Source organism: Lagenorhynchus albirostris, chromosome 6 (assembly GCF_949774975.1).
Source record: "Lagenorhynchus albirostris chromosome 6, mLagAlb1.1, whole genome shotgun sequence".
In the NCBI taxonomy this organism is placed as follows: domain Eukaryota; kingdom Metazoa; phylum Chordata; class Mammalia; order Artiodactyla; family Delphinidae; genus Lagenorhynchus; species Lagenorhynchus albirostris.
The window spans coordinates 78,131,810-78,150,007 of NC_083100.1; the positions used below are offsets into that span (position 1 = coordinate 78,131,810).

Sequence of the window (18,198 nt, forward strand, 5' to 3'; positions counted from 1 at the left end):
GGCGCCGAGGAGAGTGTAACCCCAGAACCGCCAGGAGCGGAGCCAAACCCTTCGCCGACTCTCGAAACCAGTGAGGCTCCATCCGTTTCCAGGGCAACGGGACTGTGACGCGAACGTAGCCGCGGGCCCTCAGCCGCGTGGGACTAGCCCATATTTTAGGAAGGAACTAAACTGGAGAGAACTTGGCCGTCGGAACCAGCAGCCCTACGCAGGGAATCCCAGAACACCTCGCCCCCTGCAGAACTGCCGCCGGCATTGCAGCTCCCGGTCCTCTGGCGTCGCCAAGTTATAGGCTCGACAACTTCCGGCCCTGAAGGTCCCCCCTCCATGGCTTGCCGGGGTCCTAGCGATGGAAAGGTGGCCTCGGCGGCCGCCTGACCCCTACGGGGGCTTCGGATCAGGGCTGCCGCCTCCTCCCGGAGGGCGGCGGCTACAGGGCCGCTGAGAAGATGCCCGCAGCTGGTGGGACCTCATACCGGGAGGAGAGATCGGGGCGGAGCGCAAGGGCGGAACGCGGACCTGGAGCTGGTCCGTCAGGCAGGAGTGGGGCAGGTGCGGTGGCGGAAGTGCCGGACGCGACTGGAGCCGAGCCGTCTAGGAAGCCGGGGCCGTGGGTACCCCAGCCCGGAGCAGCTGCAGAGCCTCCGCCTGACCGCAGCAACTTGGGCTCGGGCGCCGGCGAGATGCCTCTGTTCACCGCCAACCACTTCGAGCAAGATGTGGGTAAGTGCTGGGCCGGGGCCCCAAGCCGTTGTTTGTTGTGCTAGAAAGTGGGCGGTGGCGACTCCGGGGACTGGAAAGCCTAGCAAAGGGGGAGGAGGGTGCGGCGTCGCCGCTGCCTGGCAGCCGGGATTTTTCTGGGGGCAACCTCGGCGCGTCCCTAGCTGCCAGGGGAGTGTCCCCAGCCCACCTGAGGTTGGGGACCCCGAAAGAGGACCGTTCCCCTCGCCAGGCACAGGAATAGGGAGGAGCCTGGGGTTCTCTGGAGACCGGACTAATTGAGCAATTGCGGAGTTGATGACACAGAACTTCCAGCTCCCTCTAGAACTGGTTGAGTCTTGTGTTCCCCGCTCCCCACTCCCCCGCCCCGCGGTTAAAAGTGATGCAGCAGACCCTGTTGTCTAGGGCAGCTCAGCACTTAGAGACTTCCACTTGCCCCGGTTCAATAAGAAGAACCTATTTTATCTCGCTTATATATAGATGCGTCCAACCCTTGATCGCACGGCTTCAGGATTTATTTATGATAGTTGGAAGTGTTACACTATCCATGGATAGTGCAAGTGCTATAAGGTGTTCTGCCCTAGGGTGTGAAAAGGAAAACCCCAGGATTTCAAAACAGTCCAGAACACCTGTTTTACTTCTTGGGGGGTCGTCAGTGACTATGGAGTGAGAAAAAGATGGATTGGGCATGAGAACTTAACTTGTGGCTTTAGAAAAACAGTAAACCAAGCTGGCTAAAATAAATATTTTTGTAGCAGTAGTTAATTCTAGGTAGAGTTTTAGGATTTAGTGGAATGAAAAACACGCATAGCTGCAAATTGCCAGTTATACAGAATATTGCACCTGTTTCATAGTTACAATTTTCTAATTATGGGGAAAGTCTAGAAAGTGCCCTATTTTGGTATATTATGTGATTCCAAAAATGTGTTCAGAAGTCAAATATGATGTATAAGTACCTTCCTTTCGCAGAGAGCTAAAAAACTTTATAGATTTTGACCCTTAGATAGTCTTAAAATATGTATTTCCATAATTTCATTCAACTTTTTTCTTGGTAGTTTAACATTGCCGACTGCTATAAATCTAGAAAGCATAATGTTGAGGTTTACAGCGTCTGCTTTTGGAACACCTAATGATGTCTTCCTTTGCTGCAGTGAGACCTTCACTTTTTATTGTTGTGAAGACTTTCATTTTGTCATAGTGGAAAAAAAAGGCAAAATAGAATAAGACAAATGATTTTCAAACTTAACAACTGTGAAACTCTTCAAGGGAGATCTTTCCTGGCAGCCCATTGTTTTCTGATTGACAACTTCTCTGGTGAAAGTAAGCCAAGTTGCTTTTCTAAACCTCCCCTTCAGTGTCTCCTGAGGTTCCTACATGGTTTAGTGGATCACAGTTTAGTTCCACTGTAGTAAAAGAAGCACTGCTGTTCAGACAAAAAAAAAAAAATACTGTGTATAGATTATTTCATGGGCAGTGCCATCAGCCAAAACTTCAAGTACTTACTTGTTAACTCAAGTATGACTGACTGAAGTCAGTTTCCAAAAGGCAGTTTAAGATAAAATAGAAAGTTTGATTGTAACCTCTTTTAGGCAAGTGGTTGGAATTAATAGAAAAAGTGGCATGAAATACTAAGGATTTCAAATTGGCTTTATACATCTATCATAGAAGAAAAATTATATATTGCACTTTTCAAAACTTAAAGCCCCTGTTAATTTGAAATACAGTAGTTAAGTAATATGACGATCAAGTCATTGTTTAACTTGAGATGCCCACAGGAATGTTCCTTTGCAGTGTCATTGTCCTTTTCATCTTTCTTTGATTCAGTCAGATTTTTATTACCATTGTTTCTTTTTTGTCATAGCTTTGTTTACCTTTCATTCAACAAACAGGCTTTGAGTGATTACTGTGTGTCAGACAGTGTGTATCAGACTTTGGGAGCACAAATTTAATAAATAAACTGGGTTCCCTCAAGGAACTCTCAATCTAATGGAGGACTCGTACACACATAAAAAGATAATTTTATTTTTCACACCATATTACGATACTAGAAATACAGGAGATGCTTTACATTCTCCCTGTATTTAAAACAATCATCTTCCCTGAAGAGAAGACAAGGACCTTCAGGCAGACACTTTATTTGTAAAAGTGTTGACACTATCCTCTCTCTTCCCCTGCTTTCCTGATAGCACTTACATCTGCAGGAAGTGACCATCTCTTACTATATGTATGGTTTGGTCATTTTTATAATTAACTGTAAAGTTGAAACTACATTCCTTTGGTCGATGCAGTCTCATCAGAGGGTGAACAGTGTTTCTGACATCATTCATGTGGGGAAGAAATCCTTTTCTCAGACCCTGAGACTCTGAGAAAAGGCTGTAGTGACTCAAGATGTCTAGGAAGGCACTCATAAGTTGATGATGGTATATGACTTGTCAAATGGTAGCCGGCCAAAGGCTAAGAGGTAAGGAACTCTGGCAAGTTCCTGTTTTTTTTCTTTTCTTTCTTGGAGTCAGAACCTACAAATCCTGAAAGGTATGCTAGGTAAGGTAGCATTAGAGCTCTTTAAATATTTATTGGATCGCTTCTCAGCCTTTTGATCGGCTAAGATCAAGTGTAAATATTTATTGGATTTCTTCTAATATGGGTTTATTGTTTGTTTTGTTGAATAAAATTCCTTTGAAGCTGTGCTGAGAAAAAAGGAGAAAATATCCACACACATCCCCCCTCACCCCGGCCCTGATTCTTATCTTGAAGGGGAGTGTAGGTTTCCTAAGGTAGAGAGCTGGTTTGGGGCAGCCTTTTTAGGAGATCCCAAGGAGAAAGTAAAACGTGAGGGACAGAGCCACAATAGGAAGATTTAGTGGCAGTGTTAAAAGGGCAGACAGATGTCATTTCCTTACATCCTGTACCGATTTTTCCAGTCTCACTACATTGATTCCTGAGTCATGGATGTCTGTTCTGCTCCGTAACCCCAGTTCTTATTTCCGTGTCTTTTTTCTCCTTACTCAAGCCAGGCAATCTTTCTTGTCAGTTTCTGTCTCTGTGCCGTTTACTACTATTCACTGATAGATTTTTGCTTTTTTCAGCAATACTTGGTATCTCCTTTCTTAAAGATAAACTTACTTGTGTCCCACAGAGCTGAGCTCAAATTCTACTTCTACAAAAACTCTTTTCACACAGTGGATTGAAGTATGAACTTTATCTTAAAAGGAGACTTTTCCAAGTAAAATTTGAATGCGTGTATTGCTATGTCTTTGGCTTGTGTTTGGTCAAATAACTTGACAGTGAGTAGCTTGGAGTTTTTGATAATGGAATCGTTTTCTCCAATGAAATTTTACAAGAAACCCTAATATAAAAATAGATATTGGGCTTCCCTGGTGGCGCAGTGGTTGAGAGTCCGCCTGCCCATGCAGGCGACACGGGTTTGTGCCCCAGTCCGGGAAGATCCCACATGCCACGGAACGGCTGGGCCCGTGAGCCATGGCCGCTGAGCCTGCGCGTCCGGAGCCTGTGCTCCGCAACGGGGGAGGCCACAACAGTGAGAGGCCCACGTACTGCAAAAAAAAAAAAAAAAAAAAAAGATATTGATGGCACTCTGGTAATACAAATTTACTTTATACATTTAAATATATTACATTTACATAGTCATTAAGGCAATTCTTGAACACATGAGGTTGTTGCAAAATATTAAAATTAAAAAAATTTTGGTTTTAGGTGAGAATGACAGCTGTTAACAGCCAGTTTTTTTCCTATACTTTCTTTTGCTTACATGGTACCAAAAATTTCTAATACCTAGTCCTAATTAAAATAGTTACAAATTTTAATTAATATATTTTGTAATTTTTTAAACGATGAAAAATTTTTAGCATAAAGTACAGAATATAACATAAACTCCTATTCCTGTCAGTCACCTCTGTCAAGTCCTAACATTTTGCCACACTTCATTCTTTTTTTTTAAAGAAAACATTCAAAATACAGTAGAAATTATTACTTTTATTTATTAGCTACCTGATAATATTCTTTTTCCTCTCTTCTCAGAGTTAAACACTCTAAAAAGATTTAAAAGTCTATTTTGTAATATATACTATACATACAAATATACTATATATATTGTTTTGCATGTTTTTAAACTTCATAAAAAATAATATTCTCTGTAGTCATTTGTAGCTTGTCGTTTAGCATTTTTTGTGAGAGTTATTCATGTTGATGTTTGTAGCTTTAGTTCATTAATTTTAAGAGCTATGTGATATTCCACATTTTTTAACCCATTCTCCTATTAATGAACATGAAGTTTTTTGCAGTTTTTTGCTATCACAGACAACACTGCAGTGAAAGTTATTATCCACGTTTTCTTCTTCACAAGAGTGAGAGATTCTCAAGGGATTGTATCTTGAAGAGGAATTCTTTTTTAAAAATGCATATAGTGCAAAGTTGCAAAATGTTAAATAATACAGAATTGTTCTTCTAAGTGTTTGTGGGAGATTTTACTCCCACCAGCAGTGGAAGTGAAGTCCCTGTTGTTCCACAGTCTCACTAACGCTGGGTATTGTCAGACTTTAAAATTTATGCCAATTTGATGGGTGTGAAATAGGGCATTGTTTTCCATTTATTTCAGCTTCATTGCAGTTGAGCATCTTTTCATGTCTCTTGGTCAGTCTGTTTTCTTTTTGTATAAATTGCCTGCTCCTTACTTTCATGTACTTATTATTCTGTTGGATTATTTTTTCTTATTGATTTTTAAAGTTTCACATGCGTTCTCTACTAATCTTTTGTTGTTTATGTGAATTGCAAATATATATCCTTGTCTGTTGCTTCTTTTTGTTTTTCTTTTTGTGCTGCCTTTTACTATTAAGAAGATTGAAGTTTCGGTTTAGTAATATTGTCTTTCTCCCTTGATTTTATTTTTCTTGTTCAAGAAAAGCTTTCTCTCCTCCTTGAGTCTATAAGGATCTTGTTATGTTTTCTTCTGAAAGTTTTGATTTTCACAGTTAGGTCTTTAGTCCACCTGGACTTGATCTTTATGTAAGGTCTAAGGAGAGATTTGATTGGATAGTCGATTCACAGTAGACAATTATCAGTTGCCTAATCACCATTTATTGAATTATCTATCCTTCCCCCACTAGTTTGGAGCACTTTCTCCTTCATATAGTAAATCCCTTTCCTTGTATGAGGTCTGTGTCTGTGCTTTCTGTTCTACACTGTTCTCTTTATCTATCCTGTACCAATACCACATTCTAATGCCATTGGCCTTTATAGGTGGTAGGGCAAGCCCCCTGTCTTGTTTTTCTTCATTTTTATACTCTTAGCTGTTTTTTGCCTTTTTTCTTTCATATGGGTTTATTATCAGATTAGTAAAATCATAAAAGGGAATTTCTTTTATGTTCTTTTAGAATTTGAGAAGACATTGTAGTTTATATTTTTGATTCATATGCACTGATGATGTTGATAGTTAATAATACACTTTTTATTTCCTGATAATAATGTTTAGTTCTAATCTTACTTAGATTATATAGTTGACCCTTGAACAACTCGGGGGGTTAGGGATGCTGACCCCCTGTACAGCTGAAAATCCATGTGTTAACTTTTGACTCCCCCAAAACTTAACTACTAATAGCCTACTGTTGACTGGAAGCCTTACCGATAACAGTCAGTTAACATGTTTTGAAGGTTATGTGTATATCTACATATATTTTATACAATTCATGACATACTTTTTTCTTATTTTTTTTGATATTTCTAGGCTACCCGGTTTGTCTGCAAGTTTTTTCTAATTGTTACAAATCTCCAAAAATTTTTCCAATATAGTTATTTTTAAAAATCTGTATATTAAGTGGATCTCTGCAGTTAAAACCCATGTTATTCAAGGGTCAAGTGTAATTGTAAAGTTAGGTAAGAGAGCAAGAGGATGATTTTTCTACAAGTAAGTATACACATACTACTACTGTTCCTTGAGGTGGAAGGGAAAGGGAAAGAACTTTTTTTTTTTTAAATATTATTGCCTTATTAGGCTCTGTAACTTTACTTGATAGTGAATAAATGTTTGTATTGAGTATAGGGATTGAACCTAAGAAGGTCTATATGACAGATATCAGACATTGCCCCCTGAAAATTATTGACATTTTGAAGCTGCCACCTACTTATTTTTAGCTCATATTACTTCAACTTCATATAAAAAATTTGTTGGTACATGGTGGTGTAATTTTAAGAATTTTAGCCATTCTAGTGGCATCTCTTTGTGGCTTTAATAAGTATTTATTTATCTAATCTTTAATATAGTTGTTCACTAAATTAATATCCTCTTTTTTGAAATATCTGTTTAAGTTTTTCACCCATTTTTCTTTTCACTTAATTTTCACAACTCCTCTTTTAAGCATGGCAGCCATTTTAATTTCCATTTTACAGATGAGAACATGGATTCAGATTTGAGTCAGAGCTGAGGTGAACTACCTAGCAACCTTAAGCTAATATGTAAGTTTCAGAGCTGGGAATAGAGAAGGTGGGTCTTCAGTGTTAGTGGGTGATGTGTGTACTCCACATGTGCATAATGATTTCCTCAGTCTGCAGAGGTTATGTGGTCATCTGCCCAACCTAACTGCTTTTGATTCTCCATCTGTGATGTTTTGGCGTGTTAGTGGCTACTTTGAGACTCATTTTTCCTTTTCCCCAGCTCTTATTGTGTCTTGCACGTGAAGCTTCCAGATAGGTCTGTTAAAATAGAAATTATACTTACTACATTTATTCTTCTGCCCTGTTCCGTAATGTAAGGATGTTTGTAGAAAAGAGCATGCCTGTTCTGTGGAGTTGTGAGGGGGTATGGCTCTCAATGAACAGGATTACAGAGGGCATCTTGGGAGTATTAGACAAGAAGAAAGTGAACTTGTAGGAATGTAAAGGCTGGCTCTAGACCTTTTACCTTTTAAATAGATGATTTACAATATTAGAAGGAAGTAAAAGATGATTTTAATTTTGTTTCTTCCTTTTTCCTATCTGCCCAACTCTCTAAACTCTTCCTAGTCCCCCCACAAATGTTGGTGGTAACATGTGAAATGAAAAAAGAGTAGCAATCACTCTTCTGTATTCCACCAGAGCAAGAAGTTCTTAAATATGTACATTGTGTTATTAAATGATGCGGTAAATGGAGTTAAGTGTGGCATTGTGTCTGATTCTTTTCTTATAAACAAGAGTTGGTCTTGCATTTGTCCTATTCAGTATGTTTAAAATGTTCATGCATAGAGAAACTGAAAACTAACTTGTTGAAAGAGTTAATTTAGCAGTTTTGAACAAAAATTGCACCCAAGAGGCAGATTAATAGAAAATATGCCCTGAGCCAGACTGCCTAGACTGAAATCCCGCTTTTACTATTTAGTATCTGTATGATCTTGTGCTAGTTACTTTTCTGTCTCAGTTTGCTCATGTATAAAATGGGGCATCTTCATTGGATTCAATGTAAGTAGTTCAGCGTATGTAAAATACTTCGAAACTATTGTTATTTTTTTCTTTTTTAGTTAATTAATTAATTTATTTTTGGCTGTGTTGGGTCTTCGTTGCTGCGCACGGGCTTTCTCTAGTTGCGGCGAGTGGGGGCTACTCTTCATTGCAGTGTGCAGGGTTCTCACTGCGGTGTCTCCTCTTTGTTGCAGAGCACGGGCTCTAGGCATGCAGGCTTCAGTAGTTGTGGCACACTGGCTCAGTAGTTGTGGCTCGCAGGTTCTCGAATGCAGGCTCAGTAGTTGTGGCGCACGAGGCTTAGTTGCTCCGTGGCATGTGGGATCTTCCCGAACCAGGGCTCGAACCCGTGTCCTCTGCATTGGCAGGCAGGTTCTTAACCACTGTGCCACCAGGGAAATCATTGTTATTGTTTTTTAATTAATTATTACCTATCATTCATTACTCAGAGCTGTAAGTAGGCTTTCATTTTAGGAAAAGTAGAATTTATATTACTGTTTTCTCCAGAGTAAACTGAAGATTTGTATCAATAAAAATTTTACCCAAACAAATCAAAGCATTAAATGGGGAGGAGGATTAAATGAGAAAATGTATGTTGAACCCAAGTACTCTAAAATGCTAAGTGTGGTTGTTGTCATTGGAGTCAGAGAAGCAGTGAAATATTTATAATCTGTCAGTTTGAAGTATTGGGCGTTTAAATATTTTAATTTAACTACAGAAGAATTGTGTGGTCTAGAAATTTAATAACAAATATGTATTTCATAGTAAACATGTAAGATTTCTAAACTAGAAAAAATTGGCTGTTCTATATTTTCAAGTAATTGTTTAGTTTATAATGAATTGGTACAAAGAAAAAGCATTTTTATATCTTTAGTAAAAGCTGTCAGCTATGGTTTCCTGTTAGATACCAAAATGAATTTTACTTATTTACTTGCTTTCCATTTTCTAGTTTATTTCTTCTTCTGGGAAAAAAATTTTTTTTTTTTTTTGCCAGTTTTCCCCTGTTCTTCTACTATAGTTTTAAGGTATAAAAATAATTGTTTAAAATTAATACATAAGAAGTAATTTTTCCTCTAAGATCTAAGCATTGCTTTAGTCATAGCCCAAGATATTGATATATAGTATCCTAATTATAATAAAATTTTATGTTACCTTCTGTTATAGTCTTAATTATATGTTGTGATTGTTAATGTCCATGTGATTGGCTATTATGTTTGATCTAATACAAATACAGTGTATTCAGAGAACACACTGAGTCTGGTGTCCTAGATTATTTCTAGGTGTTGGTAGTTTTGTGCACATTTGAAGAAATATTTAAACTCTGCTTTAATGTACAGGCAGTCTTCACTTTACGTAATTCCAACATGCATGAATTTAGTTACCATGTGTAATTAATTAACAACAATTCCCTAACAACAAGTCTTAATAACCTGAGCATAGAGCCCAACTGAGCCTGCTTAGATTTTGAACTACAGAACTATGAGCTAATAATGGGTGGTGTTTTAAACCACTAATTTGCATTTGTTACATAGAAAGTTTAAAAACTTAATATACTGAGACTCTTCAGTTTTCTTAAATCTTTTTTCACTGTTCTTCAAATTTGATAACTTTTGTTGACTTTTCTTCATGTTCACTAACTTTTTTTTTTTTTTACATGTTCAGGTTTGTATCTGAGGTTATATTAACTGTATAATACTGAAACTTTCTTTTTTTACCAAATGACAACCATTTCCTCCATTACTCAAAACTGTATATGAACACATCCCATAGTAGTTGACAGTTAGGACTTTTGACTTAATTGCATTCATTCACTTGCTCATTCATTCATTCTTCAAACATTGAGTAGTCATTTTAATTTACCATAGATTGTGCTTATGTGTTTCCTTTCCCATGATAAATTAACTTTTGAGTAAGGATCACTTTTTAAAATTTTCATTTATTTTTTGGTACAGCAAGTTCTTGTCATCCACTTTATACACATCAGTGTATACATGTCAATCCCAATCACCGAATTCATCACTCCACCACCACCCCCCCACTGCATCCCCCCTTGGTGTCCATACGTTTGTTCTCTTCATCTATGTCTCAATTTCTGCCCCGCAAACTGGTTCATCTGTACCATTTTTCTAGGTTCCACATATATGCGTTAATATGCGATATTTGTTATTCTCTTTGTGGCTTACTTCACTCTGTAAGACAGTCTCTAGATCCATCCACGTCTCTACAAATGACCCAATTTTGTTCCCTTTTATGGCTGAGTAATATTCCATTGTATATACGTACCACATCTTCTTTATCCATTCGTCTGTCGATGGGCATTTAGGTTGCTTCCATGACCTGGCTATGGTAAACAGTGCTGCAATGAACATTGGGGTGCATGTGGTTTTTTTTGTTTGTTTGTTTTTGTTTAATACAGCAGCTTCTTATTAGTTATCAATTTTATACACATCAGTGTATATATGTCAATCTCAATCACCCAATTCAGCACACCACCATCCCCACTCCCCCGTGGCTTTCCCCCCCTAGATGTCCATACGTTTGTTCTCTACATCTATGTCTCAACTTCTGCCCTGCAAACCGGTTCATCTGTACCATTTTTCTAGGTTCCACATACATGTGTTAATATACGATATTTGTTTTTCTCATTTTGACTTACTTCACTCTGTATGACAGTCTACAGATACATCCATGTCTCAACAAATGACTCAATTTCGTTCCTTTTTATGGCTGAGTAATATTCCATTGTATATATGTACCACATCTTCTTTATCTGTTCGTCTGTCGATGGGCATTTAGGTTGCTTCCATAACCTGGCTGTTGTAAATAGTGCTGCAGTGAACATTGGGGTACATGTGTCTTTTTGAATTATGGTTTTCTGTGGGTATATGCCCAGTAGTGGGATTGCTGGATCATATGGTAAATCTATTTTTAGTTTTTTAAGGAACCTCCATACTATTCTCCATAGTGGCTGTATCAATTTACATTCCCACCAACAGTGCAAGAGGGTTCCCTTTTCTCCACACCCTCTCCAGCATTTGTTGTTTGTAGATTTTCTGATGATGCCCATTCTAACTGGTGTGAGGTGATACCTAATTGTAGTTTTGATTTGCATTTCTGTAATAATTAGTGATGTTGAGCAACTTTTCATGTACTTCTTGGCCATCTGTATGCCCTCTTTGGAAAAATAACTATTTAGGTCTTCTGCCCATTTTTTGATTGGGTTGTTTGCTTTTTTAATATTGAGCTGAATGAGCTGTTTATATATTTTGGAGATTAATCCTTTGTCCATTGATTCGTTTGCAAATATATTTTCCCATTCTGAGGGTTGTCTTTTCATCTTGTTTGTAGTTTGCTTTGCAAAAGCTTTGAAGTTTCATTAGGTCCCACTTGTTTATTTTTCTTTTTATGTCCATTACTCTAGGAGGTGGATCAAAAAAGATCTTGCTGTGATTTATGTCAAAGAGTGTTCTTCTTATGTTTTCCTTTAAGAGTTTTATAGTGTCCTGTCTTGCATTTAGGTCTCTAATCCATTTTGATCTCTAATCCATTTTGAGTTTATTTTTGTGTGTGGTGTTAGGGAGTGTTCTAATTTCATTCTTTTACATGTAGCTGTCCAGTTTTCCCAGCACCACTTATTGAAGAGGCTGTCTTTCTCCATTGTATATCATTGCCTCCATTGTCATAGATTAGTTGACCATAATAGGTGCGTGGGTTTGTCTCTGGGCTTTCTATCCTGTTCCATTGATCTATAGTTCTGGTTTTGTGCCAGTACCACATTGTCTTGATTATTGTAGCTTTGTAGTATAGTCTGAAGTCAAGGACTCTGATTCCTCTAGCTCTGTTTTTTTCCCGCAAGACTGCTTTGGCTATTCAGGGTCTTTTGTGTCTCCATACGAATTTTAAGATTTTTTGTTCTTGTTCTGTAAAAAATGGCATTGGTAGTTTGATAGGGATTGCACTGAATCTGTAGATTGCTTTGGGTAGTATAGTCATTTTGACAATATTGATTCTTCCAATCCAAGAACATGGTATATCTCTCCAATTGTTGATATCATCTTTAATTTATTTCAACAGTGTCTTATAGTTTTCTGCTTACAGGTTGTCTCCTTAGGTAGGTTTATTCCTAGGTATTTTATTCTTTTTGGTGCAATGGTAAATGGGAGTGTTTCCTTAATTTCTCTTTCAGATTTTTCATCATTAGTGTATAGGAATGCAGGAGATTTCTGTGCATTAATTTTGTATCCTGCAGCTTTACCAAATTCATTGATTAGCTCTAGTAGTTTTCTGGTGGTGTCTTTAGGATTCTCTATGTATAATATCATGTCATCTGCAAACAGTGAGTTTTACTTCCTCTTTTCCAATTTGTATTCCTTTTATTTCTTTTTCTTCTCTGATTGCCGTGGCTAGGACTTCCAAAACTATGTTGAATAAGAGTGGTGAGATTGGACATCCTTGTCTTGTTCCTGATCTTAGAGGAAATGCTTTCAGTTTTTCACCATTGAGAATGATGTTGCTGTGGGTTTGTCATATATGGTCTTTATTATGTTTAGGTAGTTTCCCTCTGTGCCCACTTTCTGGAGAGTTTTTATCATAAATGGGTGTTGAATTTTGTCAAAAGCTTTTCTACATCTATTGAGATGATCATATGGTTTTTCTCTTTCAGTTTGTTAATATGGTGTATCACATTGATTGGTTTGCGTATATTGAAGAATCCTTGCATCCCTGGGATAAATCCCACTTGATCATGGTGAATGATCCTTTTAATGTGTTGTTGGATTCTGTGTGCTAGTATTTTGTTGAGGATTTTTGCATCTATATTCATCAGTGATATTGGTCTATAATTTTCTTTTTTTGTAGTATCTTTGTCTGGTTTTGGTATCAGGGTGATGGTGGCCTCATAGAATGAGTTTGGGAGTGTTCCTTTCTCTGCAATTTTTTGGAAGAGTTCGAGAAGAATGGGTGTTAGCTCTTCTCTAAATGTTTGATAGAATTCACCTGTGAAGCCATGTGGTCCTGGACTTTTGTTTGCTGGAAGATTTTTAATCACAGTTTCAATTTCATTACTTGTGATTTCGTCTGTTCATATTTTCTATTTCTTCCTGGTTCAGTCTGGGAAGATTATACCTTTCTAAGATTTTGTCCATTTCTTCCACGTTGTCCATTTTATTGCCATAGAGGTGCTTGTAGCAGTCTCTTAGGATGCTTTGTACTTCTGCAGTGTCTGTTGTAACTTTTCTTTTTTCATTTCTAATTTTATTGATTTGAGTCCTCTCCCTCTTTTTCTTGATGAGTCTGGCTAATGGTTTATCAGTTTTGTTTATCTTCTCAAAGAGCCACCTTTTAGTTTTATTGATCTTTGCTATTGTTTTCTTTGTTTCTGTTTCATTTATTTCAGCTCTGATCTTTATGATTTCTTACCTTCTACTAATTCTGGGTTTTGTTTGTTCTTCTTTCTCTAGTTCCTTTAGGTGTAAGGTTAGATTGTTTATTTGAGATTTTTCTTGTTTCTTGATGTAGGCTTGTATAGCTATAAACTTCCCTCTTAGAACTACTTTTGCTGCATCCCATAGGTTTTGGATCGTTATGTTTTCATTATCATGTGTCTCTCATTATTTCTTGGTTTCCTGTTTGATTTCTTCAGTGATCTCTTGGTTATTTAGTAAAGTATTGTTTAGCTTCCATGTGTTTGTGTTTTTTACGTTTTTATCCCTGTAATTCATTTCTAATCTCATAGCATTGTGGTCAGAAAAGATGCTTGATATGATTTCAGTTTTCTTAAATTTACTGAGGCTTGATTTGTGACCAAGATGTCATCTGTCCTGGAGAATGTTCCATGTGCACTTGAGAAGAAAGTGTAATCTGCTGTTTTGGGATGGAATGTCCTATAAATATCAATTAAATCTATCTGGTCTGTTGTGTCATTTAAAGCTTGTTTTTCCTTATTAATTTTCTGTTTGGATGATTTGTACATTGGTGTAAGTGAGGTGTTAAAATCCCCCACTATTATTGTGTTACTGTCGATTTCCTGTTTTATAGCTGTTAGCAGTTGCCTTATGTATTGAGGTGCTCCTATGTTGGATGCATATATATTTATAATTGTTATATCTTCTTCTTGAATTGATTCCTTGATTATTATGTAATGTCCTTCTTTGTTTCGTAACATTATTTTAAAGTCTATTTTATCTGATATGAGTATTGCTACTGCAGCTTTCTTTTGATTTCCACTTGCATGGAATATCTTTTTCCATCCCCTCACTTTCAGTATGAATGTGTCCCTAGGTCTGGAGTGAGTCTCTTGTAGACAACATATATATGGGTCTTGCTTTTGTATCCATTCAGCAAGCCTGTGTCTTGGTTGGAGCATTTAATCCATTCACGTTTAAGGTAATTATTGATATGTATGTTCCTATTACCATTTTCTTAATTGTTTTGGGTTTGTTCTTCTAGGTCCTTTTTTTCTCTTGTGTTTCCCACTTAGAGAAGTTTCTTTAGCATTTGTTGTAGAGCTGGTTTGATAGTGCTGAATTCTCTTAGCTCTTGCTTGTCTGTAAAGCTTTTGATTTCTCCATCAAATCTGAATGAGATCCTTGCCGGGTAGAGTAATCTTTGGTGTAGATTTTTCCCTTTCATCACTTTAAGTATATCATGGCACTCGCTTCTGGCTTGTAGAGTTTCTCCTGAGAAATCAGCTCTTAACCTTATGGGAGTTCCCTTGTTTGTTATTTGTCATTTTTCCCTTGCTGCTTTCAATAATTTTTCTTTGTCTTTAATATTTGCCAATTTGATTATTATGTGTCTCAGCGTGTATCTCCCTGGATTTATCCTGTATGTGACTCACTGTGCTTCCCGGACTTGGTTGGCTATTTCCTTTCCCGTGTTAGGGAAGCTTTCGAGTATAATCTGTTCAAATATTTTCTCAGGTCCTTTCTCTCTCTCTTTTCCTTCTGGGACCCCTATAATGCGAATGTTATTGCGTTTATTGTTGTCCCAGAGGTCTCTTTATTTTATAAATAAAGACAGTCCCAGGCTGTCTTTATTTCTTTTCATTCTTTTTTCTTTATTCTGTTCCGCAGTAGTGAATTCCACCATTCTGTCTTCCAGGTCACTTATCCATTCTTCTACCTCAGTTATTCTGCTATTGAGTCATTCTAGTGTATTTTTCATTTCAGTTATTGTGTTGTTCATTTCTGTTTGTTTGTTCTTTAATTCTTCTAGATCTTTGTTAAACATTTCTTGCATCTTCTTGATCTTTGTCTCCATTCTTTTTCCAAAGTCCTGGATCACCTTCACTATCATTATTCTGAATTCTTTTTCTGGAAGGTTTCCTATCTCCACTCCATTTAGTTGTTTTTCTGGGGTTTTATCGTGTTCCTTCATCTGGTACATAGCCCTCTGCCTTTCATCTTGTCTATCTTTCTGTGAATGTGGTTTTTGTTCCACAGGCTGCAGGATTGTAGTTCTTCTTCCTTCTGCTGTCTGCCCTCTGGTGGATGAGGCTATCTAAGAGGCTTGTCAGGTTTTCTCCACTGATTCTTTCTGCAGTCTTCAATCTGTTTTAAGCCCATTTAGTGAAATATTTTAGTTGAGATGTTGTATCTTCAGTTCTAGGTATACCACTTTTTAAAATAGATCTTTATTGGACTATAATTGCTTCACAATACTGTGTTAGTTTCTGTTGTACACCAAAGTGAATCAGCCATATGCATGCATATGTCCCCACATCCCCTCCTTCTTGAGCCTCCCTCCCATCCTCCCTATCCCACCCCTCTAGGTCATCACAAAGCACCGAGCTCATCTCCCTGTGCTATGCTGCTGCTTCCCACTAGCTAACTATTTTACATTCGGTAGCGTATGTATGTCGATGCTACTCTCACTTTGCCCCAGCTTCCTCTCCCCCCATCCCCCCGCCGTGTCCTCAAGTCCATTCTCTATGTCTGCGTCTTTATTACTGCCCTGCAGGTTCATCAGTACCTTTTTTTTTTTTTTAGATTCCATATATATGCGTTAGTGTATGGTATTTGTTTTCCTCTTTCTGACTTCACTCTGTATGATAGACTCCAGATCTATCCACGTCACTACAAATAAATCAGTTTCATTTCTTTTTATGGCTGAGTAATTTTCCACTGTATATGTGTGCCACATCTTATTTATCCATTCATCTGTCGATGGACATTTAGGTTGGTTCCATGTCTTGTCTGTTGTAAATAGTGCTGCAGTGAACACTGTGGTACATGTCTCCTTTTGAATTATGGTTTTCTCAGGGTATATCATTCTATTTTTATAGTTTCTGTTTTTCTGCTGGGCACTCACCATCTACTCACTTATGACCATCGTTTGCTTTAAGTTCTTGAAAAAAATATATAATATCTGCTTTAAAGTACTTTTTTGCTAATTCTAACATTTGGATTATGCTTTTTTTTTTTTTTTTGCTGTACGCGGGCCTCTCACTGCTGTGGCCTCTCCTGTTGAGGAGCACAGGCTCCAGACGCGCAGGCTCAGCGGCCATGGCTCACGGGCCCTGCTGCTCCGCGGCATGTGGGATCCTCCTGGACCGCGGCACGAACCCGTGTCCCCTGCATCGGCAGGCGGGCTCCCAACCACTGTGCCACCAGGGAAGCCCTATGCTATCTTTTTTATTGATTATTTTTATCTTGATTGTGGGACACTTTTTTGCACATCTAGTGATTTTTTTATATTACGCTGGTCACTCCTTATTCTTTGTAAGGAGGCTAGATTATGTTGTCTTCCTTTAAAAGAGTGTTGAATTTTGTTCTGTCAGGTAGTTATATTATTGGAGAATCTTTTAGGTTTTTGTCTGGCCTGGTTTTCTTTGTGAGGTAGGCCTATTTCAATATTGTACTAAATTTTCCGGTACCTGTACTCCTAAGGTGTTTTAGCCTTTCGGGGGTTTCAACTGATAGCCTGAAATGTTCTCTCTACTCTAGTTGGGTGGAGTATTAATCTTCTTGGGCTGCCATAGCAAAATACCATAGACTAGGTAGTCAAGCAACAGAAATTTGCTTTCTCACAATTCTGGCAACTGGAAGTCCAAGATCAAGGTCCCAGCAGGGTTGGTTTCTGGTGAGGGCTCTCCCCTTGGGTTGCAGATGGCTGCATTCTCACTGTGTCCTCACATGACCTCGTCTTTGTACGTGTGAGGAAAGACAAGTGAACTCTCTGGTGTCTCTTCTTATGAGGACACATTCTGTTGGATCAGGACTTCGACTTTATGACCTCATTTAACCTTAATTACTTATTTTGTGTCTAGTCTCCAACTACAGCAATGCTGGGGGTTAGAGCTTCAAGGTGTGAATTTTGTGGGGACACAGACATTCAGTCCGTAACAGGAACTTTAAAAGACTCCTTGCATTGCACAACCTTTCAGCCTCATAGTAGGTTATCTGTGCTAGACCTCATAGAGCCTCACCCTGTGTGGATGTGGGTGTGGGTGTGTATAGCACAGCCCTTGAGCAACGAGGACCCATGATTAAATCCCTGTGCTCAGAAATCTGCTCTCCTAGCTGCTTTATTTGAGCTAGTCCTCCTTGTGTTGGGACAGGAAAGTGTTCCCAGGCAGAACACTGGGGCCATCGAGAGGCTCACTTCATATTTCCCTTCCCTCAGAGACCTCAGATGTGCACTGCTTGTTATTCATTTCCTGAACACAGTTGCTTTGTATATTTTGGCCAGTTTTATCCTTGTTTTCGGTAGAATAGCAAATCTGGTATCAGATATTCTGCCATGGTTGAAAGCAGACAAGTCATGAGTTTTTATTTTCAAACATAGTAGGAGAAGCTTTAAAGATCTCTTTTGGGCATTCTTGTTTTTCATAGTTAATTTTTTTTTTATATTACTAAAGAAGCCTATTTTATTAAAAGTTTTATGGGTAGACTTGGACTTCCCTGGTTATGCAGTGGTTAAGAATCTGCCTGCCGGTGCAGGGGACACGGGTTCAAACCCTGGTCGAGGAAGATCCCATATGCCACAGAGCAACTAAGCCCGTGCGCCACAACTACTGAGCCTGCACTCAAG

The 18,198-nt window shown here is 38.3% G+C and overlaps 1 protein-coding gene across 4 annotated transcripts in view; it reads left to right on the top strand.

Annotated features, from left to right (window-relative positions):
- Positions 1–422: 422 nt before the first annotated feature.
- STAM2 (signal transducing adaptor molecule 2) overlaps positions 423–18,198 on the top strand; it is a 47,916-nt gene continuing 30,140 nt past the window's right edge. For 3 of the 4 annotated variants that reach the window (XM_060152880.1, XM_060152881.1, XM_060152882.1), the window contains exon 1: positions 423–723. In XM_060152880.1, the coding sequence (XP_060008863.1) occupies positions 450–723 (274 nt within the window). In that variant the 5' untranslated portion in view covers positions 423–449. The remainder of the gene's footprint in view (positions 724–18,198) is intronic. The other variant, XM_060152883.1, reaches the window with a different exon arrangement.